We start from the raw sequence: 26,018 nt of genomic DNA, 5'->3' as shown, positions 1-26,018 counted from the left end.
CTCCTTTTCTGCTTGTGTGTTACTGGCCTACCCATGTGCTCTTTACCATTTTTTTTTTTGCAAGCTGTTACCATTCCTCTACTAATAATCTTTTAAAGAGAAACAGAAATTGACTGTTACTGTGTGATTTGCCTTCAGTGGCAGGATGTAGCACTACAGGGCATCACGATATACTGAAAAAATGTCATTTCTTTCAAGCAGGCATTTTGTCTGGATTTCAAGAATAATAAAACACCATATAATTGATATTACATGTGAATTATCTGTAACTGAGTTCAACATCCTGATCACTCAGGCTAACTATTCCCATCATCACAGAGAACTTATTAGAGGAAACAGTATTCACCTCCTGCTGGCTGATAGTAGAGCTTCCAGGAGAGACAAAAACAAATATATTCTGTGATAATTAGAAGATCTGGGATTTTGATATTTTAACTACTCTTAATCAGAAATTCAAAGTCGTCTAATGTAGGTTATAACAGGTTGCTCTAACTAAGACCATCCCACACAGGGGAGTTTTCTCTTGCTTCCACTTCTTTTTATTTCTAATTTCTCTGAGCCTCCCGATGTCAGAAGTATCCCATATTTAGGATTATTTAGAAGTATTTGTGACAATAATATTCAGACACTTTACAAGGGAGGGTGAAAACAATCTTGAAATTGATAAATATGATTCCTGCATAATTCCAACCCCCTTTCTACATGGTCTATCAAACAGACTGGAGTTTAAGTGATGGCATTCAAACTGCAACTGAGCTGAGCTGCTTTTCATATGCTTCAAGAAATACATCGTTTCAGACAAGCAAACATAGTTCCTTTAGCAACAATCGTGCTCTATCAGGAAATGCAGCTGAGAAATGAGCACAGGAAAAGCAGTGAAGTATCAGGTCCAGATGCAGCACAGATGTGTGGCTCGGCATCAGGACAGAATGAGAAGATACAGTGATCTATCCACCTTATCCTTTGTTTCATTTTTCAGCAAGTTACTTCATTTTAGTTTCTCTGCACGTAAAGATGGAAACAAGAGGCCAACAGCCCTTTGTCAAGCACTTTGAGATCCTACTGTAGAAAGTACTATGTTGGAGCATAGTCTTATTATTATTAATTAATTAATCACAAGTAACAATTAATTAAATTTGCTGGTATTTAAAATTAATTATATTTGTAGGTATTAGTAATTTTTGTTGAAACATTTACAAAGAAATGTGTTTAATAGAAATGAGTAGCATACTCATTTTGTTATCAATATGACTATTATTAGGTGGACAACACAGTGTGTGTTTTCTGTTCAACACACCATAGTATTTTTGTTAGTATTCTGACACTTTCCTTTACAATGTTAATTTAATTTGCATATGGGCAGTGATGCTAAACCTGCATTTGAGGTCTACAGGACGTGCAATGATTAAGAATTTGACAGCATTACCATGATGTTCATGAATTAGAGAGTTGCTTTCACAGTAGGCTCTTAAAAGTAATCAAGATGGTTAAAAGGAAAATATTGCCACACCTGAGTCCCTTTATTCTTCTCCAGGAACACAATTCCAGCTTCCCAAAGCACGAGAAGGAATGTCAGAAGTTTGGGCAATTGCACAACTGCTGCAATTTTTCACTCACATGATAAAATATGAATGTTATCATGAGAAAGCTTTTTCTGTTTAACACTGAGTGACAAGGTTACTAACCTGTGCCTAGCTAAGAAACAGCAGAGTGGTAAAGCCAAAAAAGGGTTAACTTCTGACTACAACTGTAAGACAAGCATAGTCTCATTTGTGGAATATTTATTTAAAGTGAAATTTACAATCTATCTTAGAAATAAATATCACTACAGTTTACTTTAAGCTAAATGCAAAACTAAAAAGAAATAACATAGTATGGTATTCATGATTTTTTTCTAAAGAAAAAAATTAACAAATTATAGGGAATCTTTTCTATAATCAAATATAAAATCATTACCTGTAGTGCTTCATTTATGAAAATTTTAAAGAACTTGGTAGGTGGGCAACAGTAACTATCTTTTAAACAAAATCAAAACATCAGTGTTTAACCATAGAACAGAAAGGAACCTTCTCCTAGTATAAAAAATAAGATTTTTCTATAGCAAGAAAAAAGCTTGCAAATGTATTTTCAGGGTTTAACTATGACAGAGATAAAGGCAGATGTATGTAAAAAAATTTCTTCCACCTTCTAAAATTTAAAATTATTCTGATATTCACAGAGTTTTGCAGCATCTGATTTATGCAAGCACTAATCAGTCACAAAACGTGACAATCTTGCAGGATTTGGGATGGCAAACGGGATGTGTCTAGTTACTAGAGCACTGGGATTTGTAAAATGGAACAATACTTGATATTCATTATTTTTTTCTTTTCAAGACAGTAGTGCAGACAGTAATTGTATATTGGGAGTACTACACCACTGATGCTGTTAAGGATTTGCAGTAATCACCAGCAATTTTTTCTTTCTGTAGGAAGCATTAATTTACTACATTTACTAGTCTGTTTTGTCAAGTCTTTGTGCTGGTATAACTATAATTATCTTTCTTTGAATATACATAGAACATACTTTTTAAATCCTGTTTCATTTAGAAACTATAAAATCAATTTCCCTACCATATGGAGGAGACACAGGATTCTCAGCTGCTATCCAAACATGCAGTTCCTCCAGTCTTCTGGGTTTCACAACATACTGAATGGAGATCCCTTGGTGAAGTGTTTCATCCAGCCAAGGCAAACTCCCCAAGACATGAGCCACAAGCCCAAAGTGACATATTGTCACTCTTGCTTCTCCCCACCTTCTCCCACCACTGGAACTTGAAAGGATCAAGAACTCTAAGAGTGGAAAAAGTGACTTTTCTTCCTTATTGCTCTTTTTCATTGAAAAGGCCACCTTCTGAGCATTTTGCAGATTTCCAAATAGATGCACCAGTATTTTAGCTCCTTGGGATGGCAGGCAGGGACCAGAAGCCTTGGTGGAGAGAGTCAGACCACAGCATACTTGTAGCAAAAAGTAAAATTGTAATTTAGTCATCTGCTGAGGATTAGTGGGTGAAAGATTCCTCATGGTGATAGCAAGAAATAGGAGGGATTTCCCACTGATTTCACACTTTCTCAAAATGAAACAGCATTTGCCATTACAGTAAGCAAGATGATGGAAAGTGTTAAGTGAGAGAAATAGAATTATTTCTGTCTTAGAATTCCTACACTTCAAAAACTTATTTTTCTTCCTTGCATTTAGATCATTTTCAAACCAACTTTTTCTTCATACTTTTTTCCCCTCATTTTGACAATATTGCTGAAGTCTCCCAGAAGCAGGCAGAAGGCTAGTTTAGTTTTGGTTGTGTCTGTTTGTCAAACTCCTGTCCCTGATTTTTGGAGGATATTCACCTTCATAACTCCAGCTAATCTTTAAGAGTCATTCAGGGTTCTCTGTACCCAAAAACCAGATATTAAAGCCCTTCCCATATGCAGAATGCATGTACATAAACACAGTGGAAGAACTTCACAAAGACTGCATGTTCTGGTGTGAAATGCTGGGAGCAATTCTGTTCATGGATACAGATTTGACTCAAGACAGTTTCCATGAGAAATGGACAAGGAAGCAAAAAGAAGTTGCCAAACAGCAGTCCAGCAGTATGGAATACTGATAGAAGGCCCTTAGAGAGCACAACAGAACACTGTTTTGTATAGTTGATTCCACCCTATGTTACCTTGCTTCCTCCTGCTCTTCCTACTTCATTTGGAGATGCAAGTGCTGATTTCTCATACCGCTCTTGGGTTTTTTCCTTACTGCACCCAACAGTCTCAACCTCAGTCTCTTGCTGTTGGCTTCCCCCTTGTCCTTCATCCTGGTCTGTGACCAGGAAGTTCTGAAGTGCTCTCATCCTCACTGCTACCTGCGCTTCAGCTCTCCCAAATGCTCAGTCCCAAATCCCTACCCAACTACTCTCACCTCTCCCTTTTCTTTTTTTATTTCACAGCCCACCTTTCCCGTATCACACCCATTAAACTTCCTTTCTCTTCCCTTCCCTGTGAAACCTGCCATAACTAGCCCCTTGCCAAGTCTGCCATTTTTCCTTTTGACTTTGAGATGGACCACTCCCTCCATTCCTGCTTATTTCTAACTAAAAGAGCACTGGGAATAGAGAGATGTGTCAACCTTTGCTCTGGCCCAGAGCAAAGCCAGAAACAGTTGTTACAAAGAAACTAAGCTTTGACTCTGGCCTGAATTGCTCCAAATCGCCAGATTTTTATTTATGGATACAGGAAAATTATGGGTTTTCCATTAGTCTTGTTCTTAGGAAGGACTGAACTATTTTGCCTTGAATTTTCAAATGAATAAATTCTGTCAGCTGCCATGGAAGACTTCACTCCTTCTGTAAATAAAAGCAAAGCATCACATTCCATTAGGGGCAATGATACTACTGCTACAGACACACGTAGAAACTGGACTCCCAAACCAGTCAAGAGTTTCTTAGGAAAACCACAGAGGGAACATTTTTGGAGAAATACAACCTCTTCTTTGACTTTCAGGTGAGGAAATCACTGTAAAGAACTATTTGAAAGAGTATTTGAAAGTGCACTTACTTAAGAGTAAAAGAGCTGTTGTTAAAAACTGCTATCCTAATTGGGGGCATTTTGGATCTCTCTCACTTGCTGGCACAGATATTGTCATTCATAGAGCTTCATGAGACTGAAAGGAAGCTTACCTATCTTGATTCGAAAACCAGCTGGGCAGCAGTCCTCAGGCACTTAACCAGTCTTTCCTCCTGTTCCAGCTTTCTTTTTCCCTCTACATCACAGGCAGATTTCCAAGGGCAACTAGCTCCTCTTGTTTGTATCCTGAAGCTCACCCACAAGTCAGGAGAAGTTTATAAAGCCTTGCAGTTAAGATTTATCACCAGAGGATTAGTCTGTGCAGCTCTGAACCCATGGCATTATTTTCTGTTTAGGTCATTAGTCTAAATCCATATCTGTTTACCGGTTGCTTTTTCAAATATTTATTTTTTTGACTCCTACACTCTCCATGGCCTCCTGTCTTGAACTGTTGAGATTAATAGTTGCTAATAGTAAAAAAGGGAAAATATCTGCAAACATATTTTTAGCCACTTGAATCATGTTATATATGTTATATGAGCCATACTACTTCTCCACTCCTGTTGGACACTTCCCAGCACTGTTGTCTGTCCTCTGTTCAACTATTCTCAATCCGTATTCTCAAAGGCAGACAGGCCTACATAATGGTGTCACATGCTGAACTGACACCACAGAAGTATTACTCTAAATGTCTTTAACACTGGGCAGTGCAGCCAGCCCCTGCCCTTGCCATGCAGGCAGCCCTGGGGGCAGCAGAGCCCCTCGCCAAGGGCTGCCTGGGTCTGGGTGATGTGGGCTGGGTCTAATATCAAAATTATTAGACACTGATCTTAATGTGATAATCTCAGCACTAGTCTAGCACTTTTCTTCAAAGCCTGGTTTGGAGTAGTCTCTAAGGAAAGTTCTATAATCTGCAGAATTCTTTCCACCTACACTGATGGGGGGGGATAGTACTTCGGCTATGAAAACTTGCAGTCTGCTTCACAACAACCTGCACCTGCACCTGTCCTGGTCTGTTTGCTGCCATCATTTTACCCTCACATTATTTTTCTTGCAGCTCCACCTCCCTACCACAATTAAGCAGTATATATCTGTCCCCTTGTGGCCATATGCCTGACACAGGCTTGTTACTTCAAAGGATCCCTTTAGGTTGACCAAAACCTTTCTGCTCTTTCTTCTACCCATATATGCATGTACTGACTGCCCTCACCCCAGCAGCTCCAGAAAATTACCTAAAAAGGGTATGAAACCTCTTCAAGTGTAGTCTAAAAGATACTGCAGCAGAGCAAGAGTGTGGACGGATTTCTCCAGCAACCCTGCACAAACCGGCTGACACCACAGTCCTTGCAAGGATGGACTTGAAAACCTTGCCACACGAAGAACAGGGCCGGCCACAGAGACTTTACTGCAGGTAAGTGATCTGTGAAAGATCAAGGTGAGAAAGATATTGTGAATGACAGCAAATCTAATGGAGCATGTGCCAACTTCGAAAGAAAATGTCCTCAGAGAAAGGTCTGAGAGTTGTTTGCTAGTACTGTATTTCTGCTTGTCCTTTGGGATGCCTGTCTCTGATCTTCTCTAAGGTCAAGAAGCCAGTCAGAGTGGCTGTCCATATCAATTCATACTGCTACTTTATAATTTGTACTGCATATTTTTACATTGTTACTGTGGTATGAAGGATACACAGAAGAAATGCTTTGAAATGCTTAGTGAAATAGTCTTAGTGCTTCTTACTTCATGCAGCTTTAGCCCAGGAAGAGCCTGGCCGTCAACCAAAGCGCAGGTTACAGACTGCAGACACTCACTGTTGAGACCAGAGGTGCCTCTTTGCTCTGCCCAGATTTACAGCCCCATTTGCAAGGCTCTCCCTAATGCCCTGCCACAGCTCGCAGAGCCACTGTGGTTGTGCTCTTCCTCACAGCATGAAAACATGACCAGACAGGGAAAGGGCTGAGTCAGCTCTGCTGGCATGTTGCTGCCTTCACAGCAACACTGAGGAAGGTCTTCCAGCATCCCACAGCTACCATGGTGTATTTGTTTTGTAATCAGAGCTCCCAGTATGTGGCCTGAGGAGCGGTACAGAATCCCAGCTGGCCCAGGGTCACGGCTGAGGAGAGGACTTGGCAGCCGATGGGGAGACAGACAGCACGCACAAGTGTGAGCACACCCAGCCCAGGCCACCCAGACCCAGGCAGCCTTTGGGAAGGGGCTCTGCTGCCCGCAGGGCTGCCTGCCTGGCAAAGGCAGGGGCTGACTGCACTGCCCAGCAGGAACAATTGCCCCTAGCATCCTGATTTTGGAAGGGGAAACTAAGCTCTGATCCTCTGACCAGAGGATCAGCGCCCCAAAGAGCATTTGTCACTACTAAGACATGGTAACAGGAATATTTTGTGGGTCAAGGTTCTTTTTTTCAGATTAAATTGCACTCATTGGCCTATTTTAGTATTAATAGAAAATTTAATGTTTTGTTTATAACCAAGCACTTGTCCTCCCCCCCAACACATTATTAACATTCCATTACAAAAAAAAAAAAAAGCCCCAAGCACTTTATAAAAACACAAATTTATAACAAAAATTGTAAAAAGTACACATGCCACAAGGCCAAAATCTATTCAGTTCCCAGCTTGGTGAGACTTCCTGCTCTCCAAAAGCCATCCGACACTTGGTTTCTCTAGTTGGGACCAATTTGAACCTAACTGTTTGGAGCCCACTTGCTGACAATGCAATCTTCTTTGTCTTGTTTCTCCTACTTATCCAAAGTAAGTAGTGACAGGGAAAAAAGAAACAAAAAAACCCACATACCTCAACTGTTTTATTTATTTCCTTCTGAAAATAAGTGTTCTTCTTTGTCTCAGAGCTCATTAGCTGACTTTAAAATTGTCACCTCTTTTATTCAACAAACTGTTGTGTTTTGTAGATTTTTCATTTCTGACTCAGTTATTCCTCACTAATTATGAGTGCAGTTTAATAAACTCATCCTCCTTTTCTTCCAGAAGAAAAAGCATTGTCGTTGAGGATTCTTACTTGTTTTGACAAAAGAAAAATAATCTGAAAATCTTCCATTTGAAAAGGATTATCTTTGAACATTCTCTTCTGGCAAGCTATCATTTTTTTATTTTCCACATAGTTAACTGATTTTATGTGCTTCAGTAGTATCAGATATCCCTTTTCTCTAATTTCATAGAGAATTTCACATCATTTTGCTCCATTCCTCACCTTTCTCTTTTAGATGGTCAAGAGAAATGGTCAGCATCTGTAGTCTTAGAAAATACTTCTATTTCTTATGAAGAATTTGGGAGAATACATTACTTTTTCTCTAGAAATATAACTGATTTCCCCACCTGCCTTTTGTTTAATTTAAAATCTATTATGACTTGGGTCACCCATATTTACCCTCTCCTGCAGCATCATAATTAAGCAGGCCCTAGGAAAATGTGGATGATGCACACATCCGTAGAAAGAAAATGTGAAAAAGCAAGCAAACTTCTTCATACAGTAATAATAAACTCTACAGCAACATAAGTCAAGGAGTAATTTAATGTGATATGTCTTTATGCTTACTAATTCTAATTCAGCAAAGTGCTTGAATACTTTTGCGCTTTACTTCTTCGAGAAATCATGGTTCTACTACATTAATGTTCTCATTCATGGTTCTACTGTATTGCAAAGAATGTGTTATCAACAGCATGATGCATAGGCAAAAATTCAGTTGCATGTATTTTAATACACTCATAACATTGTAACACTTTTCTATTTGCTTTGTGATTTTATTATTACAATGTTTATGGCATGTAAATTGTTTCATTTCAATATCTACGATTGCAACATTTTAATTTGTTGAACTGGAGAAAAAATGCATCCCTGTAACTGTGCTGTTCTGTAATACATTCTGTTGATAAATCAAGAATTCTTTACCACAATAAAAGTCATTATGAACAGATGGCAAACTCTTAATCCTACACCTTGTATTAATACGAACAAACCCAATAAAAATAATCTAGTGGAAGAGGGGTGTCTGTTGACACAACCTTAATCCACACTTTAATGTTTCTATCATACCTGTCTTGTGTTCAATGCATCTTGAAACATTTGAAAGAAATGCTGAAAACATTCATGAGCCTGTTCTCATCTTTTTTCCAAAAGAGTAATTTCAATGCTGTATGAAACAAACCTTAAAAAAAGATTGCAAGTCAGTGTAAACTTTGTTCAGGGGTTACTTAAATTACATGGGTCAAAAATCACCTAAACTTTGTTCACATCAAATTACTTCTTTACTTTTTTTTATTTATTTATTTGCTTTGGCTAAACGAAGGAAGATGTCAGTACTCTTCCAAAAAGAAAACAAATACAGGGAATATTAATAGTAAGATAATAGGTCATATTCCTTTATAAACATGATGAGCATTAATACTTTGGAAAATACAGATCCATGGTATAAATAATAATTAAAAAAAAGGCATTAGAAAACTCTTAATTCTACTTTCTGTTGGCTTAACACACAAGCCAGTAATCAAGCATCACAAACAACTTTATGTGGCACAGGCTCACCTTGAGCTCTGTGTGCAGTTTTGGGCATCACAGTATAAAAGACATTAAGCTGTTAGAGAATGTCCCTTTAAAGGAAGGCAACAAGGATGGTGAAGGGCCTTGAGGGGAAGCCATATGAGGGGCAGCTGAGGTCACTTGGTCTGTTCAGTCTGGAGGAGAGTGAGGGGAGACCTCATTGCAGTCTACAACTTCCTTGTGAGGGGAAGAGTAGGGAACCAATCTCTTCACTCCTGTGAAAGGACTCATGGGAATGGCACGAAGTTGTTTCAAGGGAGGTTTAGGTTAGATATTAGGAAAAGGTTTGTCGCCCAGAGGGTGGTTGGGCACCTGAACAGGCTCCGCAGGGCAGTGGTCACAGCACCAAGCCTGACAGAGTTCAAGAAACATTTGGACAATGCTCTCAGGCACATGGTGTGACCCTTGGGATGTCCTGTGCAGGGTCAGGAGTTGGACTCAATGATCATGATGGGTCCCTTCCAACTCAGCATATTCTATGATTCACGTGAAAATCTGCCTCCTCTGAAGTAATTTGGAGAACTTTTTTTGTGGCTTCTGTGGGGCTGGAACTTCACTGATGGTGCCAGGGGCTGGTCACACGGTGGCAGGATACAGGGCTGATGAGTATGACAGGAGATTTCAAGTCTGCTGGCAGACATTAGGAAATCATGTCACAACCATAAAATTTGGACAAATATGCAAACTTACTTTAAGATGGGCACTCTCAGAGATTATCTCTTAAAGTTATAAATGTATTATCTGGGCTGAGTGGACCTAAATTTGTAATGTAATTTACTTAACTTGCAATTTATGGCAAATCATGGTTTGTATGATATTTATTAACATTGATGAAGAAAACAGGTTTTGTTGTTTGAGTAATAACTGAAGCAGCAATGCCTATAAAACCAGCAAAACACAAACTGAAACTACTTGTATTATCTCACAAAGAATTAGAAAAGTACTGCATCCCTCTCCACACTCTAAATTCCCAACCAAGATATCATGCCTTAAACATTTCAATCTCTTACTTTACTTGCAATTTGTTGTGCCAAGTTTAAGTCTATATAATTTAATGTTAGCTTTTTCCTTTGTTCCATTTATTAAACTTTACCTTAAAAAAAAGAATCACAGAATCATAGAACAGTTTGTGTTGGGAGGGACCTTAAGGATCATCTATTTCCAACTCCTTTGCCATTGGCAGGGACACCTTCCACTGGACCAGGTTCCTCAAAGCCCCATCCAGCTTGGCCTTCAACACTTCCAGGGATGGGACATTCACAGCTTCTCTGAGCAACTTGTTCAAGTGCTTCATCACCCTCAAAGAAAAGAATCTCTTCCTATCGTCTAATCTAAACCTGCTTCTCTTTCAGTTTGAAGCCATTCCCTCCAAAACAACGTTACATGATAAAACAAGAAATGAAATTGTTTTTAATCCAGGTAGCCACAGGAGCACAAGAAAATATTATTTTGTTTATCTCCCCAAATGACTGATTTATTTTACAAACAAGTCATTGAGAAATGATTCTTCAGAGGCAAGTGAAATAAAAGCATGCTTTGAGGCTGTAGCCAGATACCAAAATTACCACTCCTATTTGAAAAAGTGTAATTTTTCCTAAAATAGTGTGTTCAGTTTTACCGAGTGGGTTATCATTTGCTGAGATACTGTAGAAAGCCCACAAATGGTCAGACATAAATAGATTAGTCTTCTTTATTGTTCTACACATCCATACAAAACATATAATGGGAAGAAAAAACTAAAAACACAGAATGAAGTTGAGTGTGCTATGAAAACAGATTTACTGTTCATACTTCTTTTAAAAAATCATAAAGTTTAATAACACTCAGAAAAGATGATAGAAAGCCGTTTGTATGATTAAGAGGTAGTTCTGTACACCTCACCATTGCTTCTCTGAAAATAAAGACTTTAGTAATTCACGTATTTCCTGTAATGGACAAGCATTTTACAATTATAAAATTTCCTTAACTCAGAACAATCGCCATTTATTTGGCCTGTGGATTAATTGCCCAAGGAATACAGCAGCTAGAAGAAAAATTTTCAAGGCATCATGACCAAGGTCACCATTCAATTTTACCAAATATATCTATATCAGGCACGTGACAAGAGCCTGTGAAAAAGCCTTTGCTGCAAAACTTCTTGTTTTGGCACAAGCACAGACAAAGGAAAACAACAGAAGTAAAAAAAAAAAAAATATCCCGTGTTCAAAAATTGAGATAATCCTCTAACTTCCAGATAACTATCTTGAAGCTAAAGTCTTTATGTGTAAAAACACAGAGAGGTCCCATTTGTCAAGAGAAACAGCAGCAGGACAACCCCTACTTTATTTTATCCTTGACACCCAGAGGCAAATCAGAAGGAATGAGACTAAAGTGGACATTCACTAACTTCTCAAGTGCTTCCCAAAACTGTGAACTGACCTTGGGTGGCTCATGACTTCAGTGCCTCTGCAATGAAACGGGAGGGTATCGTTGATCATAACTGAAGGGCCTATCATTTTCATAACTGAAGCATTGTGCTGCCCAGAGATTTTCTCTTTGCCATCTCTAGGCTCCTGGCTTTACTCTATCTATTTGGTTCAGTCTCCCTATTGAAATTCTAAAAATCAGCCCTAGTCGGTGTCTGTAGAGTAGGGAATAGAAATAAGTATCTCTTTTCTGTGGATGTGTAGCAGGTAAGGCCTTAAGCAAAAAGAAAATTTTACTTTGTTCTGTCTCCTTTCAGTGAAGAAGCTGTAAATTTCTTTGCTGCTCCTCTGGTGCCCTTGCCACGTCTTTGAGGCAGACACAGGGGAAGCAGTGGTGCTGATAAGAGTGAATCAACTCATCAAGACATGTAATGATTTCATAGTCAGGAAGAGCCAGGCTGGCAATGTTGAGGCCCAGCATCCGCGAGACCACCTCTCGGAAATCTGCCAGCTGCAAGAGTAAACAGAAAGGAATAAATCAAATAGCAAGCAGAGGAGATGTCTGGGAACACACATACATACTTGCATCCTTGCAAACACAAGCATTTGTATTTTTGGTGCAAAATATAGGTATTTCTGCTGTTGCTCAATACAAAGAGCAGAGGTGGCTGCAAAAAGCCACTTAGGGGCATACGTCAAGTCACAAAACACATAAACAGCCAAGATGTTAAGTATCTCAAACAAAAAGCACAGTTTCAAGTGTTTTTAGTATCTTTCACAGGCATATCTTCCCTGCTAACTCAACTGCAAAAACCGAGGAAAACACAGGCAGAGGAGCTGTACTTGACTCAGATGACCAGAAGCTATACAGACGGCTGCAAACTCTGATGGGCACAACCAGAGTACGGGCTAAGATCCTGGTCCTTGACCACTGTTTGCCACTGCTTCTCTCCATCCTGCACTTTCTTGTGGAAACCACAGCAGAAAGGAAGAAGTTAGAAGAAAGGTGGAAGTTTGGCACATTCCTTGGTCTAACTTTGATTTGAATCAAGATACAGCCCAAATTCAAGATGCAGCTTGGGAAATGCTTGTTTTTCTTCTCTGCATAGCTGCTGAAAATATATCATAGGAATTTGACAAAGTAATTCAAGACACCAACTTTCTGCAGTTCCAAATGGACAGACATCCACAACTAATTGTCATCACTAGTGACCCCACCAGTAACTAGATTAAAAACTTAAGGTCAGTTGAACATTAATGCTGTTTTGCTCTTCTCAACTCTTAATATGGATGATTACAAGTCAAACTGCAATGCCTCTTCAATGGACAATGCATTACACAGTCAAAATCATAAATGCCTTAATACCCCTTATCATCAGCACACAAAACAGGGAAATGTTCCTATTTGAGGAAATATTCTTGTCTTGCTATCTATTTGAATGCCAAGATCCCCATTCCTAAACATGAAAGTGACTGAAAATGTCATAGAATCATCAAAATCATCAAGAAACTGGACTCATGCTCTGGTGTGGCATCCTCCTCACTCCACGTTAAGGAGGAGATAGACACACTCTTGAAATATGTGTCCAACCCCAATAGTACTGTGCAGAATTCTAAAGCAGTTATACAACACCTGTGAGGAAAGGTTTTTGAAGCCTTTCGTGAAAACAAGGTCTCAGTTCCAAGACTTTACCAAAGACAGTTTGGTTCATCCTAGCACAAACCCTGAGGAGCTGCCATCAGTTCAGAAACACAAAAAGGAAACCACAACAGTCTAGGACTGGTGTCTGGAGTCCTCAGCACAAGACAGACATGGATCTGTTAGAGTGAGTCCAGAGGAGGGCCACAAAGATGATCAGAGGGCTGAAGCACCTCCACTATGAAGTCAGGCTGGAAGAGTTGGGGTTGGTCAGTCTGGAGAAGAGAAGGCTCCAGTGAGACCTCATTGCAGCCTTCCAGTACTTAAAGGGGGCTTATAAAAAAAGAGTGAGAGTGACTATTTACACAAGCATGTAGGATAGGAAAAGGGGAAATGGTTTTAAACTAAAGCAGGAAGATTTAGATTGGAATGTTAGGAAGAAATTCTTTACTCAGAGGGTAGTGAGGTACTGGAACAGGTTGACTAGAGAAGTTGTGCATCCCCATCCCTAGGAGCGTTCCAGGCCAGGTTGGATGGGGCTTTGAGTAACCTGATCTAGTGGAAAGTGTCACTGACCATGGTGGGGGAGTTAGAACCAGATGATCTTTAAGGTCCCCTCCAACACAGACCATTCTATGATTTTACGATTTGAGAATTCAGTCCCAGCTGTCTGTATTACCAAGACAGTGCAATGTCTTCAATGAAATGTTGGAACAACGTTAACACCAAAAACCCATTAAGTTCCCAGATATTATCTTCAAAACCAATTCAGGAGGTCACTGATGCTGGGCTCTGGCAGTGTGCTAAGCAAGTACCATATAACAGAAGCTAAAGATATTTTGAAACATCTGGATCACAGACAGGATGAGCAGTCAGCAAAGCTGGAATTTGTTTGATCCAGCCTTTGGACTAAGTACACTCCCGAAAGAACCTATACAGCAAACCCAACTGATCTTTCATGAGTACATTAGGGTCTGCACTTTGCACTAAATTTCTTGCTCTCATATCTTTGCTGCTGCAAGCTGTTCAACTTAATTACAGCAACTGTGAGTAAACCAAATTGTATTACAACCATGTAACAAATGTAATAATCAAATCAAACTTGATGCACTGACACTGATTATTGATCTGGCAAGATTTGGCCAAAGGGAATAGATACAAAGTAAAACATTTACACAATCACCTCACCCTTTATTTCTGAGGGTCATACCTATATTGAATGGACAATAAACACATCAAGAATTCAATGACTTTCATCAGCAAATAACCTAAAGTGGAAAGCACAGAGAGCCCTTAAAGAAAGCATGTAAGCCATTCATTTATGTGAATTTTTAGACAGAAAGACATTTTTATTATATTGTGGCATATAAAGTACAGTGCAGGCAAAGTTGTAGTTCATTGAAAAGGCAGAAAAAGGGTTGAGGACAAAGAAATACACCACATAAACTGACAGAGAGAAGCATTGCTCTTGGCTGCAACAAAGTAACAGCTCTGCTGAAATACTAGAATCTAACAGAAGAAGCACCTCTCTATTTAAGGTTTTCTTCAGTAAAACTCCTAAGATAATCACAATTTGAAATAAACGAGAGAAATAAAAAAAGATAAACATCACTCAAGATTCAAAACCAAAGTTATGCTACAGCAGTGAGCACTCCTGCTAAATTTTCTTTGCACCTTCCATTCAGTGAGTAAAATTATCTGAAATAAAAAATCATGAAATTAATGCAATTTAGAGCATTAACCCAAGATACTGCAGGGCAGGGCTTTGGGGAAGTAAAAAGATTTCCAAGAAAAAAGATGCCCAGGTTGTTGGTCTTCTCTCCATGTAAATAAAAAAATATTTTTCTAGACTAATTTTTTTAAATAACATTCTTAAATTTCATCCAGAGTCACTGTTAAGGCTGACATATGGCATAAAATTTTTAGCTGGAAAACCTAATATTCTAAGCAGTTGAAACAAAAAATTTAAAATTATAAATTTTTTACTTTGAATAAGCATCCCATTAGCTTTCAACAATTATGCCATCTATAACATTGCTACAAAACACAACATGCAGAGCAATAACATACATGGTTCACAATTTTTTTAAATTAGAATGTAACACATTTACTAATATGTTTGCCACAAACTACTTACACCCTCCCCAAGGTAAATTACCACAAAACTTTTTCTGACCTAAATAACAAAGTTATATATCATAAATTGATCCAAAATAGTTACATTCAATATTAAGTTGGGGGGGGGGTGTGGTTGGAGTTTTTTCTTGTATTTTTCAACATTCTTTAAGTTTATGGCCTATACACAGTAATGCAGAACCATAGAATCATTTAGGTTGGAAAAGACTTTTAAGATTATCAAGTCCAACACTTAAGCTACATTGCCAAGTCCATCACTAAACCATGCCCACACATCTTTTAAATACCTCCAGGATTGGTGACTCAACCACTTCCCTGGGCAACTTATTCCAATGCCTGACTACCCTTTCAGTCAATAAAGTTTTCCTAATATCCAATCTAAACCTTCCCAGCACAACTTGAAGCTGCTTCCTTTCATCCTATCCCTTAGCCTTGCTGAGTCTCACACAATTGGCAAGGAGAAAGTCCAAGAGACATGAATGAGAAATGAGAGGAAATGGATGAGAAGTTGGTAAGTTTTATGCCTAAGATATCTGGAAAAGGACTTACATTAAAAGAGATCCCATGATTTTAAAGCATTTTATTAGCTCTTTAAAAGGTTATATAATATTTTGTGATGAACAAAGTATTTATTGCCTGTATTTATTATTCTATTGCAAAACTTTGCCTCTCAGAATCACAACTGTCACTCTGACTCACAAGAGTGAGCTAAAATTTCGTCGTTTAATGATGTTCAGAACAATTTTAAGCACAGTTGGATAGCTGCTCCACATATACCACATTCTTATATTCTAAGGGACCGCTAGCACTTATCAAATACCTATACACCTACCTGTCTCTCTCTTTTTGCTAGTTCTGCAAGGGTTGTTTTAAGCACCTTCATTTCACTGGTAACTGCTTCTAATGTATTTTGGTTTTTTTCTTTATCTTCAGTAGCTTTACGTTCCTTTAAAAGAAGTTCTGATTTGACAGATCTAAGTTGTTTCTCAGCTTTTTCTTTCATTCTTTCCAATTTGCCTTGAGACTTATTGAGTTCTTCTATTGTTCTGTTCTGCTCCAAAGTTTTGATCTGCAATAAGATAAAGAAGCGTTAAATTTTTCATACTTTTTCATCTAATGTGAACAAATAAGCAATCACGAATAAGCACTTTAATGTGGGTTCTTATGGGTTCTTGATGAAATCACATGTAGACAGGAACAATTAAAATTTAGCATCTTGCCTGCTGTATGCCAGAAAAAAAGCCATTTTTCCCCCCATATCTATATGAATAGATCTTCTGCATGTAATGTATGGGAAAAGAGAAGATTACAGCCACATCAACAGGAAAGAAAAGGATGCATATATCATATTTTCTTACACTACTCTGAAAATTTACATTGTGCTTTACAGACACTTCTTAGCATATCAATAAAAATTGCAAAATATACCAAAACATTTTAATATTATATTTGCTTTTGCCACCTAGATAGATTTGAGCAGTTCTCTATGAACACATTTATAAATGAACTCCAGCTGTATACAACTGGAATAGAAAAACGGCAAGAAGCACAAACGTAACCTTTTAACTCACCTTAAGTTCATTGGTTTCAGACAGCTTGGCTTTGAGATCAGTATTTGTTTCCCTTGCCACATCAAGCTGCTTCTGTAACCTCTCTATCATCTTATGTAAATTTCTGACAGCAAGATTGGCCTCATCCCTTTCCACAGCTAAGGCAGTCCTGATTTGCTTCTCTTCTTCCAGTTGGGTTACTTTCTGCCGCAGAAGGTTCACGTGAAGCTCTTTGCTTTCAAGTTTTTCCTTCTGAGTCTTCAACTTGTTTTCCAAACACAAGGATATTTGAAAAAATATATGTGAATGACAGTGGTACTACACAGATTGTTTTGCAAATTTAATCCCTGTGTTGCACATATAGACTGAACTCCTTTTCCTCTCTTGAAAACTGTGTAAAGAAGTATCAGTATATATACACTAACTTGATACTCCTTATATTACCAATTCATTGTGCTTCTCCATCCCTGAATTTGTGCACTGCCTTTTAGAATGATTTTACACAGAGACTTCATCCTATTTGAACATAAATACTTGTGCATCACTCATAACATCTGAGATTGCCTGAAGTATAAGACACCAGTCAAATGCAAGATGCAAGAGAGATTCATTAAGGAGACAGTGGTTTCAGTGGTGGTAGTTTAAGGTGTTCCAGAAGGAGAAGCAACATACAGAAATAAGAAATCTTTCATCCACTGCTCCAGTGCCAGGTCCAGCAGCTTAGTTTTTTAATTTTGCTGCTGAAAGAGCTACTTGTCTTCAGTTTATCTGAACTGAGCTGCCAGGCTTTACTCTGGAACATCTGAGGAGTATTGATATACATATACTCCCTGCTAAAGAGGCAGTTGCTTCATAAAAAAAAAAAAAAAAATACAGTACTGTTTTAAACCTTAAACAGACTCCAATTCTCAGCTCCTCACCAGTCTGATAAGCCTAAACTCTAAAGATTTCACTGTGTTCTAACACAATGATGGAGGGATGTTTGACCAAATTTGAACAGATTTGGATTTGTTCCTGAAGGAAATACTGAATGAAGGAACAGTTCTTGTTGAAAACATTGAAATTCTCGGTGAAGTACAACCAACACCCTGCTAGTTTCTAGAGAAGTTTGTATTATATATCCCCCTCCCCAGCAGATCCTTTCAGATTTAAATATTGATGGTAGTTGTTTACAGAAGAATGTTATAAATGTCTATTAAAAAGTAGACACAAACACATATCATGTGTTCAACCCACTGGTGGGTTTAGTTGTTTTAATATGCAGTCTGCTTGCACAGTTTGCAAACGTTTGCTATCTTCTTTTTATGAAATGGACATCTTTGAAATTCGTTGTACATATACAATCTGTTGCTTCTAGCAAACCACTACAGAAATATAGCCATAGTAATGTTTATCTTTGAAACAAATAGTAAAGGTATGTCATTTTTGCATACCTTCCTTCTGAGGCTGTGTGCCACAGTCTTGTTTTCAATCACTGCATCACCTTCCAGTTTCACTAACTGCTCTACCCGGGCTAGAATCGCATCCATATTCATATCGAATCCAAACTCTGCTGCTAGACTATCCAGCTTCATCTTCTCTTTCAGTTGCTCCAGAAATTTCAGATACTAAGATAAGGTGTGGGAAAGTGGGTGACAGAATAATAAAACCTCATTAAAAGTCTTGAAGTACAATTTAAAAGCAATCCCCCCTACACCGGCATTCAATGATATACAGCAAAGTACATGATGCACAAGAAATAATAAAGGCTATGTTTACAGTGCACACTCCTGACACAATTGCAAATTCTCCATATGTACTTATTTAGCCAACATTTATTCTGTTCATAAATCCCTAGACCTACTGTATTTATCTTTTTAGTAAGACAAGATTCATTTTTGCTTCTCTGCAGCACTAGGTATGTCTCTGCTTCTGACTCCAGTTCCTGTCTGGAGCTCTGTTGCTTTACATGGATAGGCATGGGGAGGGAGAAGTTAGAAAGGACAGTTACATCCTAACTAATAACTGCAAGTGCTGCGATTCCCCAGTACTATGACTTTTAAAACAGATATAAATGATACCAATGATGCCATCCAATGTAGTCTGAGAAGACATAGGAATATTAACATGGTCTCTCTTTAGCCGTTCTTTGGAAGAGCAAGGTTTAGAAAGAGCAAGGTTTGGAAGAGCAAGGTTTAGAAATAACAGCTGCTGATATAAAAATTGCTTTTATGATTATTTTAATTGCATCTCTATCTGGTGATGAACACATACAGATATGAAATATTATTCAATCTGTTTTTTCCTTCTTTGTTCTGCTCTGCTAGCTTTTTAAAAATTGCATTAGTTCCCTGCTCTCAATTAGCCTCTCTTGCAAAATCTAAAGCTCTCCTTCTGACTAAGAACTATGTTTCCCTTTGTTTTCTCTTACTTCTTTTGCAGACCATAATCTTTGCAAAGAACCAACAAAACAAAACAAAAAAAAAACCACCAACAAACCAGTTTCATTACTAGTTCATTAGCAAGAATATCCTTTTGTTTTGTGATGCTTCCGGTTCAAAAAATTAAAAACATCAGCAGCAGAAGAAAACACTGAAGTTGTGCATTAACAGGAAAAAATCATAACAAGAATCTCTTTATTGCAGCACAATCTAGAGGTAAATTTTAGAATCTAGGGCCAAATGCTCTTAACAGAGGACGTAGAGAGGAAGAAACAGATCCTTTGTCTGGTTTTCTCCCAGTGTGGGGGCAGTTTCATTCATAGAAGTTACTGTATTATAGCGTAAGGCAAAACAAATAGCACCAAACCGTTGGTTCTTTGCAAATCCAACTTTCTAATCACTGACCTTGGCCTAGCAACATGCTATAACTTTGTCTTTCTTAGCTGCATTGGATGGCTGGTTTGGTTTTCTGGGTACTACGCCATTTTTCAAACTTTTAGTATGTGAATGTGTTATAGGTTAACAGTGTGTTCATTCATCCAATTAATAAAACATCCTGGTAGCCATGATTGTCCAAGAACATAAAAGAAACAAAGACTGCAAGAGAGATGCAGACTGGATGATATACTACAGAAAGACACAGAGATCAGAGAATGCTTTGAAACCAGAGAATCATACAAAGACCTCTGATGTATTTACAGAGACCTCTTTTAAGCTGCTTTTGGGGTGTTTTTTTTCCACAATAACGGACTTGGAACTCAACAGCTTAGCTTTTTCCAACTAATATTGTTGGTCAAAGAAAAGATATTACTACCCTCTATGTGATGTCTGATTTTGCTAATTTGCATTATTTGGAGTGTTGTGAGTAACGCTTCAGATGACCAACACAATACAATCAGCTGTATCTGTCCTTAGTGACTATTATCCAAAATTAAATAACATGTGTAACTACTTTTTGTTTCTCAAGCTTCAAACCATCCTGCATCAGATCTATAGTAAGTAATTCTTCTTCCAACTGTTTCAGTTGATCCTGGAAACTCTCAGAACATTTTTCAGCTTTCCTGCTCCTCTCCAGAGCTTTGTGGTACAATCTGGTCTGATTTTCCAAAGCTTCAGTCAATTTAGCGATTTGGGTTTCAAGTTGAGATACCATCTAGGTAGCAAGCAAAAGAACAAAATATATGGAGTTAGGTGGGTGTGGAAATGCTAGAAGGATATGAAAGATGCACCATCAAATTACTAAAAATATGGTAAAGTACTTATCTTTAAAATGTATGCATTTACAAAGACAAAAAGAGAAAAATCTGTTATAACCACCAAGAGAAAATGGCAGAAGCAGTGACATGTGAAACATCCAAAACTGAACAGCAGAAACCATGTATGAGTCAAATGACTAAAAGGGACTGCTATTAAAAAAACAATAAAAACTAATTAGACACAAAATTTCCAAAGATGTGAGCACAGCAGCAATACCTGGTAGTCAGCTATCATTCTTTAAAACAAGCCAATAAAATCACTAGTCTACTAAGTAGCTGAGTAGAAAAAACAGATAAGTGATTTAGAAAATACATGCAGCACATAGGGGAGAATGTAGATATGGATAACTAAGCCTCAGGAGTGTTTCCCAATTGTTAACTGTAAAAGAGTGTTTAACTAAAAGATTTTGCTAAAAAAATAATATAGTAATAATAATTTCTGTTATCTAGCCAGACCTCAAGGATAAAAGGATAAAATCTCATAACAAGCAACTAGACTAACAATCTTGAAAACATTTCTAGCTGTATACTGTTTACAACACCTACACATAATGTAATGGACTTTAAGTTGTAAACTACTTATAAATTAGATGCTTGAAAGCATCTGGTTACACTGTTGCCAAATACTGAAAGGCAGTTCTATCCCAAAAGTTGCTTGCTTCCCTCTGTCATATAAATTTTTTGGTTACACAATTAATTATATTGCATTTGTAACTCAGTGTTCAGACACTCATCTCCAAGCAGCCTCTTCATTTTAAGCAGCTGGTTGGTTCCTGCTAATAAAATGAACAATAGGCACACAAAGCTCTCATTAGTTTTGTTGGCACTGAAAGGTTTCCAATTCAAACTGCAATTAAATACAAACAACAGTTTGCACCCAACTTGCCAAAAAAACACTGAGAAATTAGTGCTGCTCATACAGCAGTAGAAAAAACTAAATAATAATAAAACTGCAAGAACCCACACACATATTTTATGCTTTTTGCATCAAAAAATCACTCAGCAGGAAAAAAACAGTTTCAGTAACTTGTTCCCCCAGAGATGTGCTGCTGTTAGTGAACCCAGAGCCCCCGCAGAGTGGCCCTGGGTGTAGCCCAGCTACAAAATACCTTTTGATTTAATGTGTGATAATAGTCCTCACTGACAAAATTAATAAATGCCCATGTAAGCAAGCAAGTGAGAAACCTCAGTGCAGTGTCAGGATACTGATATTGGTCAGACTGCATTCTGACTTCCTCCTGAGTTGTCCCTTCTCTACCTGTACATTCAAACACAGCTTTGCAAACACTACCAGCCAAAATGCCTCAAGCCAGAGCCAGCTGCCTTCCTTGTATGGTGAACAATGTTTAACTGTAAGTGTAAAAATACTTCTTTATTTTTAGATGCAGGTTTTGAGGATTATAGGGAAAAAGGTTGCCTGGGACAACTCATCAATTTTATCTGCTTTGAGAAAGAAGTCACTATTGTAGCAGCAAATCTATGCCTCCATGCTTGTTCACAACCACACAGCCACTTTTGATGTCTGCCGGCACTGAAACCAAATTTCAATATTTTAACGGAAAGACCATTCCAACTCTTTTCTTCCTAACAGCATCTATTATTAATTTAATTTCTGAACTCTTCCTACTTAATAAAAAAAAGATGCTTTTCACCTATTACCTCAAATCAACTGACAAAAAAATTAAAGGTTTCTGTAATTTCAAAACCTAAGCAGAAGGAACCAAAACTCTACCAGATGAAAAAAATTAAACAGGATCCAAAGAGAATAAATACACACATTGGGCAAGTGCAGTAGTTGCTGACTTACTATTTGTTTACTCTCCTCTTTACCATTTATTTCTCGAATTCTCTCCAAAATGGCCTTCTCGGACGGTTCAACTATTGCAGATCCACTGCTGAGCAGGGTAGCAATTTGTTCTTTAAAAGCCTCTAAAGAGCTCCAAGCAGTCCTGGCTTCTGCTCTGCTGCTCTTCAAGCTTCCATCTAACTCGGCAGAAGATTTCTTCAGACTGTGCAGTTCCCTCTTTGAGGTGTCCAAGGCTTTCTGGTTAACAGTCAATTTATCTTGGAGGTTTCTGATCTCCATCTCTAAACTCTGTCTCTCTATTGTAGCGCTGTCAAGATCCTATAATGCGTGAAAAATTAAACAGGATTTTTTAAATCAGTTATAACCCCTCCCCACCATACACATATGAAGGAATAACTCAGATGCAGGTACTGCAGATAGAGAAACTAGGACCCATAATGCTCATATGGATTCAACATCAGGGTTTCATAGGAGAACTGCTACTGAAACTGATAAAAGGCCAAAGTCTGCAGTAATCACTCTATAGATTAACCTCTGGCAGTGGTCTGCAGGAAGGAATACATGCATAAAATCTGCAGGTTTAAAAAAAACATTTTTTAATTGTAAAACTATTGATATCTTATTTTTCCATTCAGATAATATGACCTGAAAAACAGTGAACAAGATGTAACGCTAATAAAGTCAAAGTACTGCAACTCAGATAGGAAAGGATAGGATAGGATAGCATATTTCAATTGGAAGGGACCTGCAGTGGTGATCAACTCCAGCTGCCTGAACAATTCAGAGTTGACCAAAACAATAGACACAATCTGTCTGAAAATAGTGATAAGAGGTGATCTCTGAGATCAGTTTACTTAATGTGACAAAAATTCCTGAGATTATCTAAACACAGAAATGGGAAGTGAAGGACCAAAGGCTTGGTTGGGAAACAACGAAATATAGCCAGTACATACATATCTATATCAGTTATATATAAAATACTGACCTAACAGGGCAAAGCAGACAGACAGAATTGTGTATCCTGACCCAGGACGCCAAAACAAACAATGAGAGAAAAATTGAAGAAAAATAACCATCTAAACATAAAGAGAAAGTAATCTCTTTCAGTCACCTTGTGAATCTCTTTCCCCACAATACCAATATTAAGAGTGCCTACATATTCATATACAAGAAAAATATTTGCAGGGAAACCAACTAAAAGTATAACAAAGACTAAGTCTTCATTTCTCAAGGCATTATCTGATTGAAAAGAACAAATGGGAAAGAATATTACTTCACACATGACACAGAAGGAAAGAATATTACTTCACTCAAGACACAAAATTATGACAGAGGACAGCATATTTACAGAGAGTGATTGAATTCCTCTGGAAGTCTCAGTGGTTAGTAGAGGCTCATTAAGTGGACTGATATGAGTTAAGATTGTGTACACTGGAATTAAATTATTGTTTCTGGAGCAGTAATGAATATGGTGAGTACTCAAGGGTCTCTCAGGGTCTATGTGTGCTTGCTGTAGTCATTTGTATCAATAGAATATGTGCCAATCAAGGAGCAGATCTGGGAGAATTTACTTAGATCAGCAGGGAGGATGGACAAAAGAGGAGTTTGCAGAGCACCCTTAGAAAATATAAACATACGATTCTAAAAATAATTGAATTTTTAATAGCTTCAAAATGGGAAACATGCAAAAACACAAACAAAACCAAACCCTGTCATTTAGGACATTATTTGTTACTATAGTAATTGTACTAAATACTAAAGTAATTATAGAACTGTTTTAGAAACATGTTGGCATGATTCCTTGCCATTTTCTCTTTTTTTATTCTAAACAAGTCCTATTAATAGGAAATTCCCACCTGTGCCCAGAATTACATTATGGTAATTATAGTAAAGAATAAAGAGTAATTTATTTCAATTACAGTTATCAGCAGTGTGTATTTTTCCTTCCAGAAAGGCAGTGCTAAATTAGTTTGCCAGTACCAGGGATCTTATCTAATTACAATCTTGTTTAAATTGTGAACATCTGAAAACAAACAGAGTCAAATCAAAAGATCAAGGTATAAAATAAGGAAGTGCAAGCCACCAAACACTGGCTGGAAAGCTGCCCAGCAGAAAAGGACCTGGGTGTGCTCACTGAACATGAGCCTGCAGGTGCCCAGGTGGCCAGTGGCATTCTGGCCTGTATCAGAAATAGTGTGGCCAGCAAGACTACCGAAGTGATTCTCCCCCTGTACTCAGCACTGGTGAGGCCACACTTCGAATCCTGTGTCCAGTTCTGGGCCCCTCACTGCAAGAAAGACATTGAGGTGCTGGAGCATGTCCAGAGAAGGGCAATGGAGCTGGTGAAGGGTCTGGAGCACAAGTCTTGTGAGGAGCATCTGAGGGAGCTGGGGTTGCTTAGCCTGGAGAAAAAGGAGGCTCAAGGGAGACCTTACCACTCCCTACAACTGCCTAAAGAGGTTGTAGCCAGATGGGGTTTTGCTTCTTCTTCCAACTAACAAGCGATAGGACAAGAGGAAATGGCAGCCGCATAGTGCATCAGGGGAGGTTTAGATTGGATATTAGGAAAAATTTCTTTACTAAAAGGGCTTTCAAGCACTGGAACAGGCTGCCCAGGGAAGAGGTGGAGTCCCCATCCCTGGAGGTATTTGAAAGACCTGTGGATGTGGCACCGAGGGACATGGTTAATGGTGAACTTGGCAGTGCTGGGTTAACAGTTGGACTCAATAATCTTAAAGGTCTTTTCCAACCTAAATAATTCTATGACTCTATAAATACCAGCACCTCAATCAGCATCAGGGTTTGAATACAGTAAGTCAACTACACATACATATAAAGAACCCACATTACATTAACAGTAATAAGAAGGCACAAAAGAGAATGCAGGTATTTTCTAGATGAATTCTTACACCACCTGCATCTCGTTACCACTGTTATACCATAAGGATTGTAAACTAGCTTGCTCTCATCTTCTCTGATGATTCAACCTGAAAATATCTGTGATGCCTGCTGAAACCTGTCTCAAATACGTATTTTCTTAATGACATCATATAAACAAAAAAGAAAAAAAAAATCCAGGTTCTGAGAAACTCATTCTTTTATTTGTCTGTTGGGACAAGAAAAACCTAAAATCATGTGCTTGTCTCTCCTGCAATCTAAGTATTTGGGTATATTTAAAATGGCTATTTTAGGCAGCTATGTTTCTCAAGTTTAATCAATTTCCTTAAATAATATTTTTATATTTTAATTAACTGGTTTTATACAGTCAATTTATTTTAATAAATGCATATTGATTAGAAACTACTTAGGTAAATTTTATTCACTAACATAACAATACAAGACAATATTGAATACTGAAGAGTATTTTCTTGGTTAATTTTTGCATCAGAATATTTGTATTCATTAAAATTGCTTGATTATATTTCAAGTATGTTCTTTAAAGATTTTGCATGGCGCACATCTTTACAAAACACATGTTTAAAACAGCACTTCAGAGTGAAATCACAAGTATTTCCAGGTTGAATCATCAGCAAAGATGTGAAATAAAACAAGATAATCCACTAATTTTTGTAGTTCATCAATGGCAATGCTGTATGAAGGGCAAATTATAATGTGGAAGAATATATGCATCCTTTTCTATACCTTAG

At 37.9% G+C, this 26,018-nt stretch overlaps 1 protein-coding gene across 7 annotated transcripts in view; it reads right to left on the bottom strand.

Annotated features, from left to right (window-relative positions):
• Positions 1 to 8,299: 8,299 nt before the first annotated feature.
• CCDC170 (coiled-coil domain containing 170) overlaps positions 8,300 to 26,018 on the bottom strand; it is a 52,651-nt gene continuing 34,932 nt past the window's right edge. For 5 of the 7 annotated variants that reach the window (XM_064649137.1, XM_064649142.1, XM_064649145.1 and 2 more), the window contains 6 exons: positions 22,372 to 22,689; positions 20,261 to 20,461; positions 18,322 to 18,495; positions 16,910 to 17,152; positions 16,171 to 16,407; positions 10,603 to 12,074 (listed from right to left, as the gene is read on the bottom strand). In XM_064649137.1, the coding sequence (XP_064505207.1) occupies positions 11,877 to 12,074; positions 16,171 to 16,407; positions 16,910 to 17,152; positions 18,322 to 18,495; positions 20,261 to 20,461; positions 22,372 to 22,689 (1,371 nt within the window). In that variant the 3' untranslated portion in view covers positions 10,603 to 11,876. Of the gene's footprint in view, positions 9,786 to 10,602; positions 12,075 to 14,520; positions 14,901 to 16,170; positions 16,408 to 16,909; positions 17,153 to 18,321; positions 18,496 to 20,260; positions 20,462 to 22,371; positions 22,690 to 26,018 lie in introns of those variants that run through there. The other 2 variants (XM_064649138.1, XM_064649141.1) reach the window with 2 other exon arrangements.

This window comes from Pseudopipra pipra, chromosome 3, assembly GCF_036250125.1.
Source record: "Pseudopipra pipra isolate bDixPip1 chromosome 3, bDixPip1.hap1, whole genome shotgun sequence".
NCBI lineage: Eukaryota > Metazoa > Chordata > Aves > Passeriformes > Pipridae > Pseudopipra > Pseudopipra pipra.
The sequence above is the reverse complement of the archived record's forward strand: the minus strand, read 5'-3'. Positions and strand labels throughout refer to the sequence as shown.